The 23,550-nt window shown below is 38.7% G+C and overlaps 1 protein-coding gene and 1 pseudogene across 3 annotated transcripts in view; one reads left to right on the top strand and one right to left on the bottom strand.

The window, feature by feature from the left end:
- The window catches only part of CPEB4 (cytoplasmic polyadenylation element binding protein 4), an 80,171-nt gene that overhangs the window by 8,369 nt on the left and 48,252 nt on the right, over window positions 1-23,550 (top strand). For all 3 annotated transcript variants that reach the window (XM_012560124.2, XM_012560123.2, XM_023726495.1), the window contains exon 2: window positions 19,120-19,201. In XM_012560124.2, the coding sequence (XP_012415578.1) occupies window positions 19,120-19,201 (82 nt within the window). The remainder of the gene's footprint in view (window positions 1-19,119; window positions 19,202-23,550) is intronic.
- On the bottom strand, window positions 2,122-4,803 carry LOC105757036 (ERC protein 2 pseudogene; annotated as a pseudogene).

Genomic DNA, 23,550 nt, shown 5'->3' with positions numbered 1-23,550 from the left:
CAACAGCTTCCTGCACACAACACGTGTATCTGATGTGTCTTGTATACAAAGCAATTGTGCTGTCAGGCATATAATGGTACAGTACTTACACTACCTGTAATACATATGTATTGATAGTCATAATAAACTGCCTATCTTACTGGCTTATGTATGTACAGTGTTATACTTTCTATCATTATTTTAAGGTGAACTTTCCTTACAAATTAAAAGGTTACTGTATAGCAGTGTATGCTTCAACTCATAGGCAACAACTAATCTTATATATTGCGTGTCTCTTGAGTGTTGTAGTGTTATCTCTCAGTTTAATTTTCTTTTGAAAATATTACCTCGTGAAGTGCATCACGGCTCCTAAACACAGCAAAACCAGTGCTAGTGACAGCAGCAGCAAGAGGCAAAGGAGAAGTATTGATTTGGAAGTGAAACAAAAGGTTATTAAACAACACGAAGGTGGAAAACCAGTGAATGCTGTTGTTCACGATTTAGGCGTATTTGCACAACGTCCAAATCACATAACGTCCTATTTCACGGAATGTATTATGGACGTTAAGCGACGCATGACTGTAGTTAACTTGAAGGGTTATTATGAGGTACCTTGAGTATGTGGCCATATTAGGTAGCATAATTTTTTTTTTTTTTATTGAAAACATCAATCTTTAATATTGAGTAAAATCATGAACTTAATTACAAATATAGCTTGGACTCCTATGAAGGCTTTTAACCAGTCCTTAGTATTGTTTGTCTTATTATATATCTTTATTTCGGAGAATATTTCGTTTGAATAAGCTAGATGCAGCCAGCACAGGTAGAATACGTACCAGAAGAATTATCAATTTTCTTGAAGAGAGGTTTTATAATTATATATGTATACTTAAATTTTCAATAGCGTTGACAGCCTGTATTTATCAGTATTTTCAAAGACTTTGCCTATAGTTATTTTAAGAAATTTTGAGCATGCGATGTGATTGCTTTTGCATACATTAAAGAAGACTACATTTTAATGACGAATTTGTGACTTTTTTGGTAAGAGAGAGGAAAAGATACCATAGTGAAATTTGGCTTTTAGCCTGGAGTTAAGTTTTGTTTTTTAAAAGATTTTAATTCATTTATTTAGCACACATTTATTACACACTTGCTATGTAATGGACAGTGTACAGAACTAGATATAAAAATTGATTTGATTTAATTATGTATTTCTAACGTATGCTAATCTTTGAATGATACTGATCATACATTTTCCCTCTTAAACATTAAAACTATCAACTAGCACATAAGTGATTTCATTTTAATTCATAAGCTATTTAAATGTTAAGACAAACAGATTCAACTTTAGGTATAACAAAAGCAATGTGTAAATGGTATTTCCAGATATTTTGTTGATAGTAATGTTTATAAATATGCACTTGCACAAGCTACCTTGTATATGTGTACCCAACATTTGCTTATTTAAGTTCTGTAACAAAATGGTATCAGAAAAGGCAAACTTTAACCTATGGATAGGAGAATTTAGGTCCCATTACCTGTCAAAGAAAAGCTCCAACAGCCACCCACAGTTCTTTTCTTGTTTACAGTGTGAATTATTAAAGTTTAAGGCCTTAAGCTGTACAAGTACTTTCCATATTATAGGATACTTATATTGGGCAATTTCTGTTTGCTGAATATTTACCAGATATAGCTCAATTATTATTTTATAGAGATCTAAACTAAGTTACACTTAGTCCCCCTTAGTAATGTACATTTTAAAGTCACATTTATATTTAAAATACCAAGTAATATACTTTTAATTATAGTTCTTTCAGGTGTTCTTGAGGAGTGCATCTAGTCAGTAGGAACATTGTGCAAGTTAGTAAAATAGGTGCTATCATTTTAATGTTTGTATAAACACCTTTAAGGAAAAAAAAACGCAATATAAGAACACGGCTACTTAGAAAAATATTCTAATTGTGGTAATGGAAGTCAGGTCTGGGTTCCAGTATGGCTCTGCCACTTATGAGCTGTGTGGCCTAGGGCAAGCTACTCAACCTTCCTGATCCTTCAGTTCTCATCTCTTTTGCCCGGTCTTTTTGAGGATAAAATGAGATACAGGTATTCCCCGACTTATGATGTATTTGAGTTATGAAGAACTGCACTTACAACTAAAAAAAAAAAAAAAGGAGGTACTCAACTTATGTCAGAACCGATTTACGATGAAGTTGTCGAACAGAACCCCATCGTAAGTCGGGGACTATCTGAATATACAATATTTGGCTTCCAAAAGATTCTGTTGCTATAAGAAAACAAGTCATCAAATAGAAATATTAATTCAGAATCTCACAAATAGCAAAGTTTCCCAAAAAGTGAAAACCAGTATATAACTTGTATACGGTATTTTAAGCTTAATTTTAAAGTAGAATTTCATAAACTGAACTGTCATTTTAAAAATAAAGTCATTGTGCATAAGTAATAGTGGGAGTCAGGCTAGATAATGCTCCCATTTTCTTGAACATGGCTGAAAATTCAGTGACCAACTGGTGATTTTTTTTCTCTTTTGGCTAAATTTTTTTTCCCTACTTTTTAATAATTTTTTATTATGAAGAATTTAAACATATCCAGTAGTAGGCAAAATAGTATAATGAACCCTCATGTACATGTCACCTAGCTTCAGCAATTATCAGCTCATGGATAACCCTGTTTTATCTCTACTCCTATAGCTCTTTCCTCTTTCATATTATCTTGAAGCAGTTCCCAGGTATCATATCATTTTATCAGTAAATGGTTCTGTTTGTGTCTCTGAAAGATGAGGAGTTTTTTTTCTTAAAAACATAAAAAAATTTTTTCTAGTTGTTTTTTTTTTTCAGTTCAAAGAGTGTATCACTTTATGCTGTTTATTATTTCTTGAGGATTATTTATTTTATCTTAAAATATCCAAAGGGTAAAAGGGGTCCTGGAGGGAGGCGGCGATGAAACTGACCTGGTCCGGAGAGGGTCTGTGGTTGGAACGATGCGACCTCCCAGGAGATCGGTGGTGGTGGTGATGATGATGGTCCTCATCGTAGTTGTCTGCCATCAGCTTCATTCTGTTTTGGGTCTGAGACCTTTGGATCATGTATGCATCGTAGCTGGACCTGTGGTACTTGGCCGCAATATGTGGGCTGTAGCCAGCATCACAAGTGCATGGTATATTCAAGCTTGGGGGCTGTTTCTTAGGTCTATAAACCTGCAGCTTTAACTGATGCACTAGTCGGTCTTTTTCCCGCTCAAGGGCCATGACTCTTCCTGTGTCTTTTTGTTTTTGGAGGCAGACAATTGCAGCAAGGCAATGTTGGCATCTATTTCACTGATTGCCGCAAGTAGCGCTTCCTGTTTCATCTCCAGGATCTCCTCCAGCTGCTTCCTTCTCTCTATCCAGAGATTGGCCAAATGCGCTTCTTTTTCAGCCAGGAACTGCTGCGTTGAGGCAAGGCGTGCTTTGGTGGCATCTAGTTCTTGTCTTGTCTTCTCCAACGCATTCATCAGTTCTTCTATCTGCAAGTGCTGTGAGTTGTCAGCCATGCTGTCTTCTCCTGCGGACTTCCTCCAGTAACTGGGCGTTCTTCTTCTTTTCCAGCTGCTGATTGTGCTTGAGGTTGGCCACCTTCTTATTCTGATCCTCCATATGCCTTTCGAGTTCCGTGATCTTCTTGTCCTTGTCATTCTTTTCATTCTCCACTTCCTTGAGGATCTCCAGCAGTCAGTCAACTTCCGCTTGGGCTTTGCCACACTCATCGCAGTAGTAAGATGCTTCTTTATCGAGCTGTTTCATTCTGTCCGCAAACTCGGGGTTCATCCTGGAGTCATCTTCAACATTATGAGCCTTTTTTAACTGGGCTTCCAGTTTGCTACATTCCTCTTTCTTTTGTTCAATGGCTATTTCTAGAGATTTTATTTGGAGTCCCTTTTCAGCCCTGCTGAGGCTAATGAAGATGCATGTTCTTTGAGGTCAGTGAAACTAGACTCTTTCTCAGTCAGCTCAGCTTGTAAAGCATTGACCTTTTCTTTCAAGTCTTTGTTCTCTTTTCGGAAGGATTCTATCTCTTCTAGCCTTTCCCGATCATCTCTCTCCCGTTGTTCTTTCAAGCGCTTGATGATTCTCTCCTTTTCTGACAAAGCCTCCTCTAGTGTGGCCAGTGCAGTATCTGTATTACTGGAATCCGTCTGCAAGGACTTCACTCTGTCTTTCGGGTTGGTCAGTTGCTTGTCTTTATCCCTAAGTTGTTCTTGCAAGTTTTCAATCTTTTTCTGAAGAACATTGATTTTTCTTTCATTTACTTCTAGAATGTCTTTCATGTCACGAATCTCTCCAGCCAGCGTCCTCTTCTCTTCTGTGAGGTCCTGCAGCTCTTTTGTTTTCTTATTGAGAAAAGATTCTTTCTCTTCCAATCGTAATCTTAGTGCATCCACCTCAGTCTGAAGGATGGCAGCCCTCTGTTCTTTGGCAGTAAGTGACTCTTTAAGCACTTCAGTGTGTTGCTTGCAATCTGAATTTTGATTGCTAAGGGTTTCAAGCTTTGTTTGTAAGGCAAGAAGTTCTGACTCCTTCTGTGAAAGTTCCTGCTTCAGCTGATCAATCTTGGTTTTCATGAACTTGGAGTGACTTTTGTAAACCTCTATTTGTTTGATCTCTTCTTCACGGTCCTCAGTGTTCAGCACACCATTGGCTTTTAACATTTGGATCTTATCCTCAAGATCCCTTATGTTCTTCTCCAATGAAGTAATTTTTGTGTCCTTTTGAGACTGAAGCAGCTCTGCTTCTTGTGTCCCTTGTCTCTTCAGCTTCTGCTTCCTATGGCCTCTATGCCCTCGGGCCTCACGCCCACATCTGCCCTGCTGGGGCAAGTGTTCCAAAGCTCAGTAGCTCCACCGGTAAGTGCCCAGAGGCACCCCACTCCGCCAGGAAGCCTTCTGTGCACAGGCACTCAGCTCTCTCGCTCCGTGGGTCGGCTCTAGCACTGTCTCACGCTGGTCTCCTGATTCTGCTGCTGTTGGTTCTCTGCTGCTGCCGCTTCTCTGATGCTGTAGGTTCTCTGCTGCTGCTGGTCCTCTGTCACTGCTGCATGTCTATCTAGTCACAGTTTTAAAACCGCTTCCACATTTTAGGTATCTGTTAGAGCAGCACCCCACTCTCTCGTTACCAAATTCTGTCTTAGTTATCTAGTGCTGCTATAACAGAAACACCACAAGTGGATGGTTTTAACGAAGAGAAGTTTATTTCCTCACAGTTAAAGTAGGCTAAAAGTCCAAATTCAGGGCGTCATCTCCAGGGGAAGGCTTTTTCTCTCTGTCAGCCTTCTCTTCGCTGTTCCCCCAGACTAGGAGCTTCTCCACGCAGGGACCCCTGTCCAAAGGACGCGCTCTGCTCCCGGCACTGCTTTCTTGATGGTATGAGGTCCCCTCTAGTTGTTTTTTTAAAGAATGATAGTGAGAAACTGAAGGAAGGCCCACATTTTTATTGCACCTGCTCAGCTTGTTCCACCACTCAGTGGGGTGCTAATCTCTTAAGAAAATCACTATTGGACTCACTTCCTCCCCTCTAGGCATGGCAGGGTGGTGGTCACCAAGGCCATCAAAAAACAAAAAGAGAGATCCAACTGAACCATCAAAACATCAGCTGGTGACAAAAAATTTGGGAGGAGATTACACTATTTTCCTCCTTTCATTTCAGCCTTGCTCTAGGTTCAGGCTTCTGGAGACTTGGGTGTAGGTCTTCTGGAAGGAAGAATGAAGGAACAGGACAGGGCTGAGAGCTTTTTGGTTGCTTTTTTTTTTTTTTTTTTTAATTGTTGATTTGTTTTTAAGAGGGATTTATAGGGTTTTGGTCTTTGTGGGCCTTTAGACTGCATCACGCTTCTTCAACTCTTGCCCTTATTCAACCACAAATATTTAATTCTATGAGTCGGAATTGACAGCAGCGGGTTTGGTATTTGGTTTGGTTTATGGACTGTGTGCTGGGAGTACCCATGAAGTATAAAGTCTGGTGACCTCTTTTGTTGTACTGGAGTGTTGAGGAGTACCTTCTGCTAAGGAGACTGCAGAGCTATGGAGTGGGGGCATGGGGGTGGGAGCTGTGAGGGCCCAGAAGGGGTGAAGCGGAGGACAGGCCGCTTTTTGAGATCGCTGACAAGGCTCACAAAATAGAAGAGATGTCAAGGGTTTCAGGACACAAGCCTCAGTTTCAGAATAAAGATTGTACATTTGGGCAGACCAACATTCCCTGCAGACTCTGCACCCTGATCAGGCCTAACAGACATGAAGAGGAGGAACCCTGACAGCCAGTAAGCTGCCAAAGATAGAGGAGTGCTGGAAGGGTCTTCATGGCTTCATTCCTCAGAGCTGAGATTTAGTACTATCTACCTGCTTTCCTTAAACTAATGACCTCTTGCCTTGAATAGTTTATTACATAGGAAAAATTTTACCTAGCTTTGCAGAAAAACTCATTTTATTTCAATGATAATTTTGGGTTCAGAGATTTTGGCTCTTTTTGACTATCTCTGAAAATAGGCTATAGGAAATAGCACAGAACAGCTGAATTATTCAGATGTACTAATACCTCATTTAAAATATTTGTTTTGGGCTCTTTTTGCCATTGCTGTAGAGAGAGAAGGGGCAGAGGGAATGCTTATTGAATGGGTCTGTTACTTCTGGTTTTACATACTTATCTCATGTAATCCTCACTGCAGCCTTATAAGGAAAGTGTTATTATCCCCATTTTGCTGATGAAACCAAGACTCCAAGCTGTTGCAGTGTTAAGATCACTTGTCTAGTAAGTAATGATTTGAACTCAGGTCTTGTAATAGATTTTAATTATTTCTCTCTGTCCTACAAAGTTAGAAGAAGAAAGGGGGTCTATTGATCCAAGAACTAGCTCATCAGGTCTAGAATGCCAGTTTGTTTATTTGTTTTTTAGTACAGATAAGTGATGACAAGAAATGCTTATCACCTTAAGAATTTCTAATGCCCCAAATGAGTGTGGTTTATTCAACAAAAGTGGAATGAAAGAAATTTTTCTCTTCTCAAAGACTTTCTAGGGAGTTCTCCTGATTTGTCTGTTTACACAGGAACCAAATGGAGCTTTTGACCCAATCAGGGTAAAACACTCAAGATGTTCATTCAATAAGTTATAGTTTATAATTCTATTAGGGAGGATTTGATAGCTTAAAATCTTTGCCTTCATAAAAGAGGTTATAATGAAAAAGTACTGACTGAAGAAAGAACCTGATGAGAAGTATGAGATGCTATTCAATGAAATGCTTATTAGAAATATGAGATTCCTCCTACCTCAGATAATTTCCTCTGCCTTTAACCTCTGCCACTTCTCTACAATCAAGCCATGTCATACATACAAACAGTGAAAGGTTTCATACCTTGCAGGTGTCAGTAGAATGAAAATTCTAGTTCATAACAAGGCCTATTTAAACTGACCACTTTTCTGAGCTGCTTCTCTGACGTCAGACCCCCAAGTTTGAGTCTCAGCTTCACCACTTACTGTGTGAGTTTGAGGACAGATGACTTCTCACAGCTTCCTTTGCCTAAAATGGGGATAATAGTAGTCCCTACTTCACTTGATGGTTGTGAGGAATTAATGTGCGTAAATGATATGTAATGCATGTGAACTGTGTACAACAAAGCCAGGAGGAACATGCTCTGCTTTAATAATGGTGGTGATGATGATGATGGATTTAGTGTATGCCAAACATATTTTGGGATCTGTGTTTACAGGGATGAGTGAGTGGAGCTCGCAGTTCAGTGGGGAATAATTGTAACAGAGTATCACTATCATGTGGGAAGTCAGAGGGCTCGGGGAACACAGAGGAAATATGACTTGCCTGCACAGGGACGTTAGGGTCACTCGGAAGTGGAATCTTGAAAATTGACTGTATAGTCAATTCTGGACAATCTGTGGGATTAAATATTATTTAATCCAAGAAGAATATTTGCATTTTGGCAAATCTTGGGTTAAAACTCCCGTAGTTACCTTTGGGTAATTATAGGCTCTACTGGCATCTCAGACTTCCTATTTATTTTGGCAGCTCACACATTAGCATAAACTTTTTTTCCAACCAAAACATTTTCTGTTCCCTTCTTCACCAGGGGAAGTTTAATCCAGAAAGAGAAACTTGCACAGGGCGATACAGATATGTAGCAGCCTGAAAAATGACAATCATAGGATGTGTCTTTACAGAAAGAGAATGAGTAAAGGGAGTAGCTGCATCTTGGCTTTGATTTTAATAACATGGCTACATTCAGTTAATTACATTTTGTGTTTTACATTCAGCATAAACCCATTGCCGTCGAGTGGATTCCGACTCATAGCAACCCTATAGGACAGAGTAGAACTGCCCCGTAGGGTTTCCAAGAAGCAGCTGGTGAATTCAGACTGCCAACCTTTTGGTTAGCAGCCAGCCACTGCACCACCAGGACTCCAGATTCAGTCTAGTAAAGCTAATATACACTAACTCAAGTATGAAAACAAAGAATCAATAACAAGAATGGTGGTGTGCGGTTGGTAGCATGGGGTATATTTAGATGAGAAAATTTAGGCTGAGGGAAATTATTGCCTCTGAGCACAAAACTTAGTTGTGAATATCCCAATATCCAAGACAAAAAGTGAAACATGATAGGTTTTGTAGTTCTCATTCTCTAATAAAAGTAAGTATACTTTAAACAAAAGTGAAACTTTTTTGAAAAAAATTTGCCTTGTGGGTCTTTAATCATGGGGCATTGACAGACATAATGAATTGCTCTCTTGATAGCTGATTTTAGAAGAAAATTGATAGATGTTTAACAAATGACAGATTAATATTTCCTGCTTACTAAAATCTGAGATCATAGTGTTAAGTCACAATTCTATAAAGGCAAGTGAACAGAGATCAGAACATACTATATAGATTTCTGATGATGTGACTTGATTTAAAAAAAAAAATTATTGCCATTGAGTCAATTCCAACTCATAGTGACAATATAGGACAGAATGGGACTGCCCCATAGGGTTTCCAAGGCTGTAATCTTTGCAGAAGCAGGCTGCCATATCTTTCTACCATGGAATGGCTGGTGGGTTTGAACCGCCAACCTTTTGTTTAGCAGCTGAGTGCTTAACCACTGTGTCACCAGGGCTCCTTCATAGAGTCACTGTGAGTTGGAATTGATTCAGTGGCAACGGGTTTGGTTTGTGACTTAATAACTAGGTAGAATCTTGAGGAATGAGTAGCTAGCACAGCCTTCATTTAGACTGTTCCTCTTAAGTAGAGATGGCCGTATAGGATATTGACCATGTTTTCAGATAAAGGAGACACATCATTAGTGAATACCTGAAGAGCATGTATTCTGTGCTGTTGAATGAAAGAAGAGCCATGTGCTTAATATATTAAGTATATAGAAATCAAAGATAATATTCTGTTGTGAGAATGTAAGCACCACTGCCTCATCTATCATGAGAACAGAAGAACTAGATGGTTGCCGGCTACTATTACCAATTGTTCTGACCAGGGACACAATAGATGGACCTGGATAGATTGGGAGAAAAACGTAGAAAAAAAATCAAAATCTTAGAAAAGGCCAGACTTACTGGACCAGTGGAGACCAGAGGAACCCCGGAGACTGACGCCCTGAAATACCCTTTAAACCTGGAACTGAAACCACTCCTGTAGATAACCTTTCAACTAAATAGCAGATTAGCCCATAAACTAAACAACATCATCCCTGAGTACTGTGCTTTTTAAAAAAAAAAAATCATCTATATGAGACCAAGGAAACCCTGGTGGTATAGTGGTTAAGAGCTACAGCTGCTAACCAAAAGGTCGGCAGTTCGAATCCACCAGGTGCTCCTTGGAAACCCTGTGGGGGCGGTTCTACTCTGTCCTTTAGGGTCACTATGAGTCAGAATCGACTCAATGGCAACGGGTTAGGTATATGGGACCAAATGGGCGACACTGATCCTAGAGCAAAGATGAGAAGGTAAGGGGGCGGGGGGAGCAGGGAAGCTAGATTAATGGAAATGAAGCAGCCACAGGGGAAATAATGAGAATGTGGATACATTGTGAAAAATGTAACCAATGTCACTGAACAATATACATAGATATTACTAAATGGGAACCTAATTTACTGTGTAAACTTTTGCCAAAAACACAATAAAATACTATTTAGGAAAAGAAAATGTAAGCACCAGGTTTGTATTTTATTCTTAATGGCAAACCACTTACCTCTCAAGGCTTTTCTCAAAGAGCAAGTCTGTATTGTTGAAATACTGCATCTATCTTGATCGAAATCTCTTTCCAAGTTATGCACCTTAGAACTTGGAAGAGAGGAATTTGTTTCAGGTTTTGTGAGCAAAGCCCTTCTCTTCATGAGAGTATAGACTATTTAATTTCAGCTGAACTGCATTGCTGGTCAACCAAAATGTAAGCTTCAAATTATACTCTCAGGTATCTGATGAAGTTAACCTGCTGAATGGAATTACTTAATTCAGTGATTCTCGAAGTTTTCCACTTGGAAACTTGTTGTTGTTAGGTGCGACTCATAGCGACCCTGTGTACAACAGAACGAAACACTGTCCAGTCCTGCGTCATCCTCAAAATCATTGCTATGTTTGAGCCCATTGTTGCAGCCACTGTGTCACTTCATCTTGTTTGGGGTCTTCCTCTCTTTTGCTGACGCTTTATCAAGCATGATATTGTTTTCCAGGGACTGGTCCCTCCTGATAACATGTCCAAAATACTTAAGATGAAGTCTCACCATCCTCGCTTCTATGGAGCATTCTGGCTGTATTTCTACCAGGACAGATTTGTTCATTCTTCTGGCAGTCCATAGTGTATTCAGTATTCTTTGCCAACACCAAAATTCAAAGGAATCAATTCTTCTTCAGTCTTCCTTATTCATTGTCCAGCTTTCACATGCATATGAGGCGATTGAAAATACCATGGCTTGGGTCAGGCACACCTTAGTCCTCAAAGTGACATCGTTGCTTTTTTAACACTTTTAAGAGGTCTTTTGCAGCAGATTTACCCAATGCAGTACATCATTTGATTTCTTGACTGCTGATTCCATGGGCGTTAATTATGGATCCAAGTAAAATGAAATCCTTGACTTGTTAGAAATGTGAATTCTTGAGCCCTACTCAGACCTACTGAATAAGAAACTGTAGGCGTGGGGTACAGTCATCTGTTTTTTAGTAAAACTACCAGGTGATTCTGTTGCACTCTCAAGTGAGAGAACCACTGGCTTAGATTATCCATCAATATTATTAGGTGTATATTAAGATTATATATCCATCTAATATATATATATATATACACACACATACACATACCTCGATATTAAAATAATTGCCAAAAAAAAAATGATGATGTTGGTTGTGGCATAATTGCAATTTAATTGTTCTTCCAAAAAGTAATAGTCCAACAAGTTCACCTGCTTCTTATAGCTACTTCTGGAAGGTTATGAAAATCCATGTCATCAACAATATGCTGATGTAGGTCTTATTTTGCCATGGCAGGCAGGATTATTCAGGTGTATAAGTAAGGGGAATGTTCTAGCACACTGCTCTTTGAAATAGAAATTTGTTTTGTTGGAATGTTATATTGATCAACTTTGATTTTCCTAAGTAGTTGTATGGTTTTTCTTTCAGAAATTGCCCTGTGAGTTACAAATGACAGAAACTGAAACCAACCAGTTACTGACATGCAACTCAGTACATTAAATATAACAATCAAGATTACAAAATAAAATGAAGTCTAAGTATTGTAGTAAAGTTTGCTTTGCCAAGCCTTGGACATAATTGGTGCTCTTTTATTTTCATTCATGCTCACATATTCTAGAGTGAGAAGGCCTGGGTTCAACTTCTGCCTCTTCTTTCCTGACACTGATGAAGTTATTTAATCACTCTAAGCTTCAGTTTCTTCATTTATGAAGAAGGAGAATAACTGAACATACTTAATTGTATAGTATTCTTAATGAGGAATGAATGAGATTATGTATGTAAAGCATAAAAGCTTGGTAAATGTTAGCTACTGATTTTACTATTACTATGACTACTACTTCTAATCCTGTAGTAAGCAGTAGACAACCTAGAGATGCATCTGTGTTAGGTCTCTAATTTGTGTGCCATGTCTATTTGTCATCCCAAAGGGGAGAAGGAAGGTAGGGCTTCTCTTTCTCTTCCTGTTTTTAGTATCTCTGATCTCATCCTCTGTTACTTTACACATTTTGTTCATTCTTTCATTTATTATGTAATAATTGAGGGCCTACTGTTTGCCAGGTACTGGCCAACACATTCATGCCCTCATGGACCGTACAGCCAACCGTGTTTATTCATATGCATGTTTTAGTTAGTGTGGTCCTTGGACTGCTGTGACCATTAACCTTACCCAAGGGTGTATCACCTGCTTTGGCGTCAGACTCAGGCTTGAATTCTGACTATGCTGCTAAACCTAAACTATGTAATAACCTGACTGTGCTGTAAACTGGGTACGTTTTCCTTAGCCTCTGTTTTTACCACTAAAATAGGAATAATAAAATCTAACTTACAAGGAGGCTTGAGGATTAAAGGCAGTATTAATAATGTACCTAGGATAATGTCAGGTACTTAATAGATTCTCACTAAAGGGTAGTTTGCTTTTCTTACCTTTAGGCTGCCAAGAGAAACTGGCAGTGGTGGGTTAAAGCAAATGCTATTGTCCATGTTTTTTGTTTTATAAGAGATACTTTGACCTTTTATCTAAAATTAGAACCCTTCTCCTTCCCGAGGAATTGTTTTACATAGATTTTTTTTTCTAAAAAGGTTGTATTTTGCATTATGTATAGCTTAATGTAAACGCAGTGATTGTCCTTAAGATTTTAAGGTTTCATTTTCTCATTACTGTATCATGGACCCTAGCCTTTTTGTGGGCAAAGAGTGATGACTTTGATTAGGCATTCTTATTCACATTTTTGGTTCCTGCCATAATCATCATCATAATTATAACAGTAAAATTTAGGAGAGCACAGACCATTTTAGGATATCGGAAATGTGATTATAAAGCTAGAATACAAATGTATTTGGAGCTAGCAGACAGAGATTAGAGATCTAATCAAGCCTTTCATTTGACAGATCAGTAAAAGAATGAAAGTCTAGAGAATGAAAGTACACAAGCTCACATGACACATCAGTGGCAGAATGGGAGCCTCCTAGAGTCTAATGTTCATTCCACTGATTTATGCTGATGCTTATATTTTGGTCACCAGCTCAAGTTCAGTCAAGGAGAGTTGTCACTTAACAGGGTTTCTATTTTCCAGTTAGTTTACTTTCTGGGAAATGGATCCTGGAAAATAGATCAGTGGTTATGATATTTGGTGCAGTTAGCAACCAAGAAAGGCAAGGTCAAAGAATGAGGTATGGAAATCAACCTTTGATTTGACTCTTTCATTTTTGGCTGGAAAACCTGAATTGTCTGTGCTGTTCATATACCTTGAGCTTGTTTGTTTCTCCACCCCTCCACTTCCTGATGGCATGGACAATTGCACTTTATTTTATTTTTTAATGTTAAAAATAGAAAAAAATCAGTGAGGGAGTAAATCAAGAATGATAAACTTTGGACTCTCTCTGAGAACAGAATGTTTACTTGACGAATTATGCGACTTTTGAACTCTTTGAATTACCAAAGCATCATAAGAATGAAAATGTTATATAAATGTAAAGTAGTTTATAATGATTATAATTGCTAATAAGGCTAGGTTGTGGAGAGAACACAGTAGACTAGGGTTGGCAAGAATGTGGTGCTTGTGCCATTGGGCCTTATACCTTCCACTAGGTTGTTATCAGCATCTGCTGAGGCGTGGGTTCCTTCTGAAACCATAGAGAGCCTGAGACTCCTGAGCACATTGCATCTGAGAGTCAATAACAATTGATCAGAGTTTGTATATTGGTATTTACTTGTTACCCCTCTATTAAGTCATGACAAATTAAAGTAAAAATTAGTATCAGTTTATGGAGAAACCCTGTGAGTGTGGTCTCTGGACACCCTTTTAGCTCAATAATGATGTCACTCCTGAGGATCACCCTTCATCCGGGGATTGGACAGGCCCGTAAAGTAAAATGAGACTAAAGGGGCATACCAGCCCAGGGGTGGGGAGTGGAGGGTGGGAGGGGACAGCAAAGCTGATGGTGGGGAACTCAAGGTCAAGAAGGGAGAATGTTGACATGTCGTGGGGTTGTTAACCAGTGTCATAGAGCAGTGTGTGTACTGACTGTTTCATGAGAGGCTGGTTTGTTCTGTAAACGTTCATCTAAAGTACAATTTAAAAAAGAAAAGATAAACTAAAACCAAAAAAAAAAAAAAAAAACGAAAAGGTTTAGGAGGATAAAAAAAAAGTCACTGTCAGTGTAAAAAGTCTAGGGATGTTTTATTGTTTTTTTTCACACTACTGAAATTTTAGGATTTTAGTTTTAATGCCCTCTACCAATTAGAAGTCAGTGGGTATTAATTTAGCAAGAAATTTTTATGTCCAGGCAGTATGCAGGGGACTGTGAAATGGCTTTACAAAAGTCTAGTAACACATTTGGAAACTTATAGGTAAAAAGGAGGCCTCTTGGGCTTCCTGGAAACACTTTTTATAAAACAAATCAACTGAAACAAAAATATTCTATGTTATATTCTTTAGCAACTCTTGCTCTTCGGGGCCCTTGTCATTCAGTGATTGGCAAAAATGAAAGTTCTGGAAGTTCACAAGTTTGGTTACTTACTACTTTGGTTGTGTTTTCTTTATTTTTTCCTCCCATTACAGTTATTTTGGCAAAAAAAAAAAAAACAAAACATACAACTCTGTAGTGGGAAAGAGGAAATATAAAACAAAACTTAAGGAAGTAGGAGAGAAGAAAATAAACATTTTAATTGCTTGCAAGAATCCACTCATTCATTGATTGAGCAAACATTTGTATGCTTTCTACCTGTCAAGTTCTGGGTGAGGCACAGTGATACAGACATGCAGGACAGTGCTTCTCGATACTTTTCACCTCATGATGCACATAGAAAATGATAATATTTTCATTTGTATTAACTGTCCCTTCTGGGTAGTCCTGAGGGCTGAGGCTGAGGAGATGAGTATCTTGGCACACCGTCACCCATTTGAGGTATACATGTTGGGACATTTGATGTCTGGGGCAGTTCTTACCCTTGGAAAGCTCACAGAATACAGCCAAGTGAACAGACGCAGAGAATGATTTACTGATTCTACAATTAATTTTGTTTGGGAGGTGGAGATTGTAGGTGGCCCAGTTATGAGTGTAGTTCATAGACTGCAGAAAAGAGGACAAATCCAGGTGTTACAGAGTGCAGTATTGTAACTTTCTGTTAATTTGTAAGCCTTCAAGTTATGCCTCAAATCCACTTTGCTTCTAAAAGAATAGGCATTAAGGGTTTTGGTTTTATTTGGTGCTTGAGATAAGGAAGGATAAAAACGGAATAGTCTCTCCTCCTTTGTGAACACTAATGCTTAGAAAGTCTAATTCTGGCCACATGACCTCCTGCCTCTCCATAAACCATGTTGAAGAGATGAGGGTGACAGGAAAGAAACAGGAGGAAAAGGTGAGTGGGAAAGATGTTCTGGAGTGAATCGTACCAGTTTACAGCAGAATGGCGTGTTAAGGTATCCTCCACATCCCCTTTCCCACCCCTAGCCCCTGGAAAAAATCCTGTAATATTCTGTACTACTACTGGTATTGGATTATGTCCAACTATAACTGCCCGCTTGTACTCTTCAAGTTGCAGAGGTCAGAAGTTTCTATTATAAAACAATTCATTCAGTGAACATTCCTGCATATCTGCTGTGGTGGAGTGGGATCATGGGATGGTCCCTATCTTCAGGGAAGCATCATAATCATACAAGATAATAAGTGTTACAGAAGCACAGAGGAGAAATGTCAGATTAATCAAAAAATATTCTCAAGTGAAGAGGGTGTTCTGTCAGGCTTAAGGTTCTCTAAGTTAGCCAGCAAAGTGGAGAAGTGAAATCCCAACAACTTGAAAAAAGGGGCAGAGGAATAAAATTAGGAGGCAAAAACAAATTTTTTAAGCCAAAGCTTTGAATTAAAAAGTAATATAAGAGAAAATAGAATTAAAGTAAAGGTTATAGAGTTTTGCTTGTCAAATTCCTTTGGAAATGTCTTTCTTTAATACTTGCTATGGATTGGATTTTGTCTTCCCAAAATATGTGCTGAAATACTAACCCTTCTATGAGTTGGAATCGGCTCCATGGCAACGGGTTTGGTTTTTTGGTTTTGTTGTCATTGTTAGGTGCCGTCAAATCAGTTCCGACTCATAGTGACCCTATGTACAACAGAACGAAACACTACCCAGTCCTGAACCATCCCTATGATCATTGGTGTTTGAGCCCATTGTTGCAGTCACTGTGTCAGTCCGTCTAGGTGAGGGTCTTTCTCTTTTTCGCTGACCCTCCACTTTACCAAGCATGATGTCCTTCTCCAGGGACTGGTCCCTCCTGATAACATGTCCAAAGTATGTGAGACAAAGTCTTGTCATCTTCACTTATAAGGAGCATTCTGGTTGTATTTCTTCTAAGACAGATTTGTTCATTCTTTTGGCAGTCCATGGTATAGTCAATATTTTTTGCCAACACCACAACTCAAAGGCATCAACTCTTCCTCAATTTGGTACCTGTAATATGGCCCTGTTTGGAAATAGGGGTTTTCTTTTGTTATGTTAATGAGGTCATACCAGGGTAGGGTAGATTTTAAACCTAGAACCTCCTTGAGTTATAAAAAAGAGCAGAATAGGCACAGATACACCCAAGGAACTCCCTGGAACTCGTGGGCTACCTACAAGGAAGGACCTCGCTCTAGAGCCACATCCTGGATTCTGACTTCTAGCCTCTTGAACTGTGAGAAAATAAATTTCTGGTCTTTAAAGCAGGGCTTCGAACCGGTTTGAACTGGTTCAGTCATAGCCTACGAAGCAAAACCAGAACAGACCCGAATTTTTATAATTTGGGTGATCTGAAACAATAACCTGAATGGAAAAAATTACGGGTTGAAGCCCTGGAATCGGATACTCAGAAGAGGCATTGTGAGCTGTTTCAGGAGCCTGATGCATAAGATTGGATTATTGCCAGGACTGTGAAGAGCAACACATATTCAAAGCAGCGCGGTTGGTGCCATCTTTGAGCTAGGCACTGCTGTTTCCAACTCTGCTCAAAATCTGACTGGCAAGAGCTTTGGTTGCTATGCAACGTGTACCCTGCCGTTATTTTCTAAGAAGGAGGTTAGGTTTCTAGCAGGGCTTTGACATATAATTTTTCCCATTCCAGTTCACCCAAATTTTAAAAATTCTTGTCTGTTCCGGTTTTAGTTCTTCAGCCATGACTGAACCAGGAAGAACTGGTTTGAGGCCCTGCTTTTTTTTTAATTTTTCCCCATACAAAAATTTATACATACATTGTTATGTGACTCTAATTGCTCTCCCCATACTGTGACAGCACACTCCTCCTTTCTACTCTGATTCCCCACATCCATTCAACCAGCTGCTAACCCTCTCTGCCTTCTTATCTCACCTCCGGACAGAAGCCACCAGTTTAGTCTTTTGTATCTACTTGAGCTAAGAGGCCCGCTCCTCATGAGTATCACTTTATGTCCCAGAGTCCAGTCCAATCCCTGTCTGAAGAGTTGGTCGAGGCCCTGCTTTAAAGCCACCCACTTGTGATATTTTGTGTTATAGCAGCACTGGATAACTAAGACTTCCGGTGGTCTTTTTGTGTGTATATGTTTATCCTTAAGGTGGGTCAGACAGATGTATTACTTGTTTAATTTTAATTGTAAATTAATGTTATTTACTAATAGAAGTTTATTTTTAAATTTTAAGGAAATTTTATTTCGGAGTTTAATTTTAAAGTGTTTCCATCTCCTACTTTTAACTTATCAAACTAAACTTTAATTTTAGTTATTTCTAGTACACTTCATCCAGAAGAATGCCAGAGCAATTTGGACATTATGTATTTTAAGATTCCTCACCCGTTCTTGAAATGCATTTTCTTAAGCCAGGGTTTTCTCCACACCCCTTCTTCCCTTATGCATTTATTAATTTTAATGGCATCAAAATAAAGTCTAACTTTGCAAGTCGAGGAGGTAAGTAAGAATCAAAATGTTACTTGGTTTGCTCAACCAGATTCTAACTTTAGTCAGTATTCTTTTATTCTTTATTTACCAGAAATAATGACTGGGTTGTTTGAGGACCTAATGACTTGGACAACGTGCTTCAGCAGTTCTCTATTGTTTTTCTTTTCCTCAGAGAGGGTTTCATCATAGTAATGAAAGCAGCTCCTGTATTTAATTTTACAAAATTTATTTTTGTATTAGGGAGGAGGATTCCACCAAAATTAATTTTTTGTATGTGGAGGAGGGGAGGGGCCTTATCAACTTTCCATATGGATTATTAATTTTATTAAAAATATATCTTTAGGGAAGGTGAATCATTGACATTCAAGGATAGCCTTGGCACTGTTTGTTGTTGTTGTTAGTAGATTGCCAGGTCCTTCTTCATAGTTCGTCTTAGTTTGGAAGCTCTGCTGAAATCCGTTTAGCATCATAACAACATGCAAGCCTATAGAGATGGATAAATCAATCGATGTTTTTATTTTTTTAAATAAAGGTATAATTTGTCTTGCGATTTTCCAATGATACTATTGTGAGTAGGATATATAGGTGCCAATTTAGTAGGTAACTGCTAGAACAAGTTTGGAAAGCTTTGCCATGTTACTGCAATCTGAAATGCTAGAGAAAGATTAAGAATGTTATTTTTATATTTGTTTAATAGTTTTAACTACTATGGGAATTAGTTTTAATTATTTCTGCTTTATGAATAAAAGTAATATTTTGTTGCAATTATTATTAGAAATTGTATCTGACACTACTCTGTGCTGAGCCCTGTGTACTTTCTTTTGTGGTTTTTTAATATTTTTTAACATTTAAGAAATGTTCATAATAAAAATTTAGTAATGATGTATACTCTATACAGAAAGAGAGTAACATTGCCACTTTTTGATCTATGTCCCAACTAATGCAGTTTGTTTCCTCTTTTATATTTCAATACTATTTTTAAATGTGGTTTGTGACTGTGTTTTCAGGATCGTCCACGGACGTTTGACATGCACTCACTGGAGAGCTCGCTCATCGACATAATGAGAGCTGAAAATGATTCAATTAAAGGTAATTTTAGAAATACAACTTTTTGATTTTAGTAAATAGTTAAAAGTATATTATCTATGTAGTAAATCTGATGAGCAATATGGCAGATATTATGGCTTCACACTCAGGATCCAGTAAGTTCCGTCAGCTTTACACGTGTACCTCTTTTTTGTTAAATAATCACACATATTTGCTAGATATCCACAGTAGGCCCATCTCAGTGTCAATTAAGAGTACTACAAAAGTACTAATTGCTAAGGGTGGGCACTTAACCTGGAAAGACATGAACTATACACCTCTTTTTCTACTTCTCAGGCAAAAACTGCTTAGTGCCCTGTGAGAGTGACGGTACATTAGGAAGAGTTCAAATGTTGATAGATTTTTTTTGCCTAGGTTCACATATTTTAAAATGGCCGACAGGTTCAAAGTTAAAATGAAGCTTTGTAATCCCTGAAATAGTTTCTAAGTGTTACATGTTGAAAAAAAAAAAAATAGTACTATTCTTACTTGGATTCTGGTGTCAATTCTGTTAGCTACTAACTAGGTATGTTATCTTGAATAAGACATTCAGTCTAAGACTCAGTTTTCTCACCTTCATAATAAGGGACTTAGAATCACCTGCGGAGTTTTAAAAATAAAATACAGATGCCTGGTCCCCACTACATGTCTGGGCTTGGGATATTATTTTTAATGTCTCAAATGATTCTAAGATGCAGCCAGAGTTGGGAATTACCAGACCAGTTGTTCTCTAAGGGCCCTTCCAGCTTCTGTCATCCTGTGATTTTGTGATAACTACCCTACAAAATAAAAATTTTTCTTCACAAATATCTCCGTTTAGTAGGAAGCAGATTTTTAGCTATTGTTTGTTAGTTTTTTTTTTTACAAAGAAATTTGTAATGTTTGGTATTTTTTGGTCATCCCACTTAAGTTTGTTCGATCATTCATTCATTCATTCATTAAATGTTTATGAGCCTGCTTTGTGCCCAGCATTAGAGATTTGCACTGCGGTCCAAGGTGGCAAGGCAGCCTGCACTTCAAGTTGTGACCAGCCTAGCCTAGCTTTGTGTTTGGTTTAGCATATTAATGATGCAGTAAAACTAGGTATTTTTCCATAGACCAATAGTGGTAAATTTTTTAATGAGGAGAGCTTTTGGGGGTCTGGAGAGACAGAAAATAATGTACAAAAAAATATGCACCTATCTGATGAGATGACTTGGAAATAATATTTTAAAGGTCTTCACCAAATTCCTCATGGACTTCTGATAGATGACTCTAACCCAGCTGCATGCTGTGTTCCTTATAAGCAGTTGTCATTAGTTAGGAAAGATGATCTGCAACTCAGAATTGGCTTTATTTCTGCCACTTTTTAGCACACTGACCTTGAGTAGTCATTCAGCCTCTCTGGCCCTTTGTTTTCTCATCAGAAGACTGAGGAGAATCTAAGGTCCTTTCTAGCACCAGAAAAATTACACACTCTTAAAAAGTAGCTAAAGGAGAAATCTAAGTAAGGTCTGTGGATTGTACCAATACCAGTTTCCTGGTTTTGTACTACAGTTATATAAGGAGGTATCATTGAGGGGCACTGGGTAAAGGGTACACGGGATCTCTCTGTACTACTTTTTGCAGCTTGCTGTGAATGTATAATTATTTCGAAATAAAAAAGTTAAGGACAAAAAAAAGTAGTAAAGGACCTACGTTTATTATTAATGTATTTACTCCTTCTGCAGTTATTTTTTTAGAGCCTCGTATGTACTAGATACTCGGGATAATAAGTAATTAGAACTCGTTTTTCACAAGTGCCTGTGGTTTTTATCAGAGAAAGCACAGTTTACAAACAGCAGCAAATGCTGTGTGATACTTCTAAGAAGCAAGCCTATAAGCAGTACTTAGGTTAGATATAATTGTTTGCACACATTATTCTAACAGGATTATCAGAAGGATTTCCTTGGTTTATCAGTTTTAGCCAGGGCATCTCTTTTAGGTTTATATTGACTCAGCGGCAACAGGTTTGGTTTTTTGGGGGGTTTTAGTTTGCTAAATGGTTTATTGTGTAAGGTTCTGCCTTTATGCTATATTCCCTTTTAAATTTTTTCTTGCCAATTTTTACCTAAATTAAATTTCTTTAAATTGATTCTATAAGGATAATCAAAAGTTAAGTCTGATGACAGAAAAAATTAAATCTGGTTAATTTAGTCTGGAAACATAAAGTTTTTATAAAATTGTGGTTAATAAAAGGCAGCAAGCATAGCAGAATGAAAAGACCATGGGTTTTGGAGTTATATAGATCTGCATTCAAAATGCCACTCAGCTGTTTCTGTTGGTGGTGGTTGTGAGGATTGAATGATATAATGTATCTATAGAATCCAGCACACTGCCTAGTTCATAGCAGGCACTCAGTAAAACAGCATGGTATGTATTATTACTCAACAGCTGTAGGTCTGTTTTCATGTTCATCAAATGAGAAAGGCAGTTTCGATTTAACAGTTTAGATTGAAATGCTAAGGTAAGTTAACTATATTAAATGAACCTCATGTGTTTTTTTCCTTCAAAAAGCAATAAAAAATTCACAGATGAGTGCATGATCCTAAAATGAAAGATTAGTTAAACCAAGATGATTAACTTTGTATCACTGTAGTCTATCACTACCAAAAATGTAGTTTTGCTCAGGAGAATACTTCATTTCTTATCATGAATGCTCTTCTGATTTTGATAGCTGTTTTAGGAACAGTGGTTCTATTGTAAGATTTTGTTTAAAAGTGATAATAAAAGTCGAGTACCTTAAAAACATAACACAGGAGGCGTGGTCAACATGGCAGACTAGTTAGATGCTTCCTATATCCCTCTTACAACAAAGACCTGGAAAAACAAGTGATTTGATTCTATGTGAACATCTGGCAGCCCTGAACAAGGCAAGTTTAGGAATTCATCTGAGTCATACCAGAGAGGAAGACCGTTTGGAAGAGGTGAGGAGTGCTAGAGCTGTGGCGGCGATACTGCAGAGACACAGTCACTCCGGGCCGCGGTGAGGCAGGCAAACAGCTGTGCTGTGTGCACGCTCGAGAAGCAGTTTCCACATTGAGAGAGACCTGGCAGCAGAGATTCTGCTTGGACACTCCGAACCAGTGAAGAGCAGCTCCCAAGAGGCTAGGATAAGTACGTGTGCGCACCCTTTCGCGGTGATTTAAAAAAAAAAAAAAAGCCCATTTCGGAAAAACCTCTCTCTCTTTTACCTTCTACCTCTGCGCTCTGCACCAGATTTGGGAAAAACCTCTCTCCCTTTTATTTCCTCCCTCCGCGCTCTGCACTGGATTTGGGAAAAACCTGTCTTCCTTTTACCTCCTCCCTCCCCACTCTGCACCAGGAGTCCACTGGACTGGAAGTAGATCCCAAAAGGCACCCTGACCCGTTTTCCTGGCCTTGGAGAGAGAACAAATAAGCTGCTGGCTCCCCTAGGCCAGGAACACAGGGTTGGCACAGCTCCTTTGCTGGACATAGAAATCAGGGTTCCGCAGAGTCTGAGTGCCATACACCACTGTATAGACTTGTGGGGACCCATGTCAACAGTGTTAGCCCTCACTACCACAGTACAACAGGGCAAACATCTGAAGTTTAACTTCAGCTGCTTCAGCTGTGAACAGGCAGATTTGTGATCCTCGAAACATTCCTCCCCCTCAAGTAGGCACTTTTATCGATCTGCAGCAGGGTCTTGAGGACTGGTGGTAGCTCCTAAAGTGCCTAGGCACCTGCTACAGGAGTTCAAGAAAAAGTGGTGCCCTCGAGTCTTTGCAGCCAACATGGTGGGGTGCTCTTAGCCTGGCTGCAAAACTCACCTACCTATTCACCCTAGAGAATAGGGACACGCTTTTCTTTCAGAATCTCAGGGGCAGCTGTCAGCCCCCTGCCTGGCTCAGCGCGTGATCCCCTGCCACAGCCAGAGTCCAGTGCCTGCACCAATCACCCATGCATCTCTAGGACTGGGGGTGAGAGCCTGCATCACACACTTGGTGACCGACTGCCTGCACACCCGAGCTGATCTCATATAGCAAATTTTAATGGACTCCGGCGTGCACATACTTAGTTACAGAACTAACTACCTGGTGACGGGACATTAGAGATCAAAAGGTGTCAAAAATCAAACTAGTGCACACGAGCAGTTTATTTGGACATATTAAAACAAAACAAAATAAGAAGCTAGGTCTCACTAAGCAAACACAAAATAAAATAATAAATTATTGATGGCTTGGAGACAACAGTCAATATCAAGTCACATAAAGAGGCAGTCCATGATGGCTTCAGCAAGCTCCCAAAATAAAGAATCAATAAATTCTCTGGAGGAAGAGAACTTCTTGGAATTACCAGAGACAGAATAC

Source organism: Trichechus manatus, unplaced genomic scaffold (genome assembly GCF_000243295.1).
Source record: "Trichechus manatus latirostris isolate Lorelei unplaced genomic scaffold, TriManLat1.0 scaffold00011, whole genome shotgun sequence".
Classification (NCBI taxonomy): domain Eukaryota; kingdom Metazoa; phylum Chordata; class Mammalia; order Sirenia; family Trichechidae; genus Trichechus; species Trichechus manatus.
This window is presented reverse-complemented; position numbering and strand designations above follow the sequence as displayed.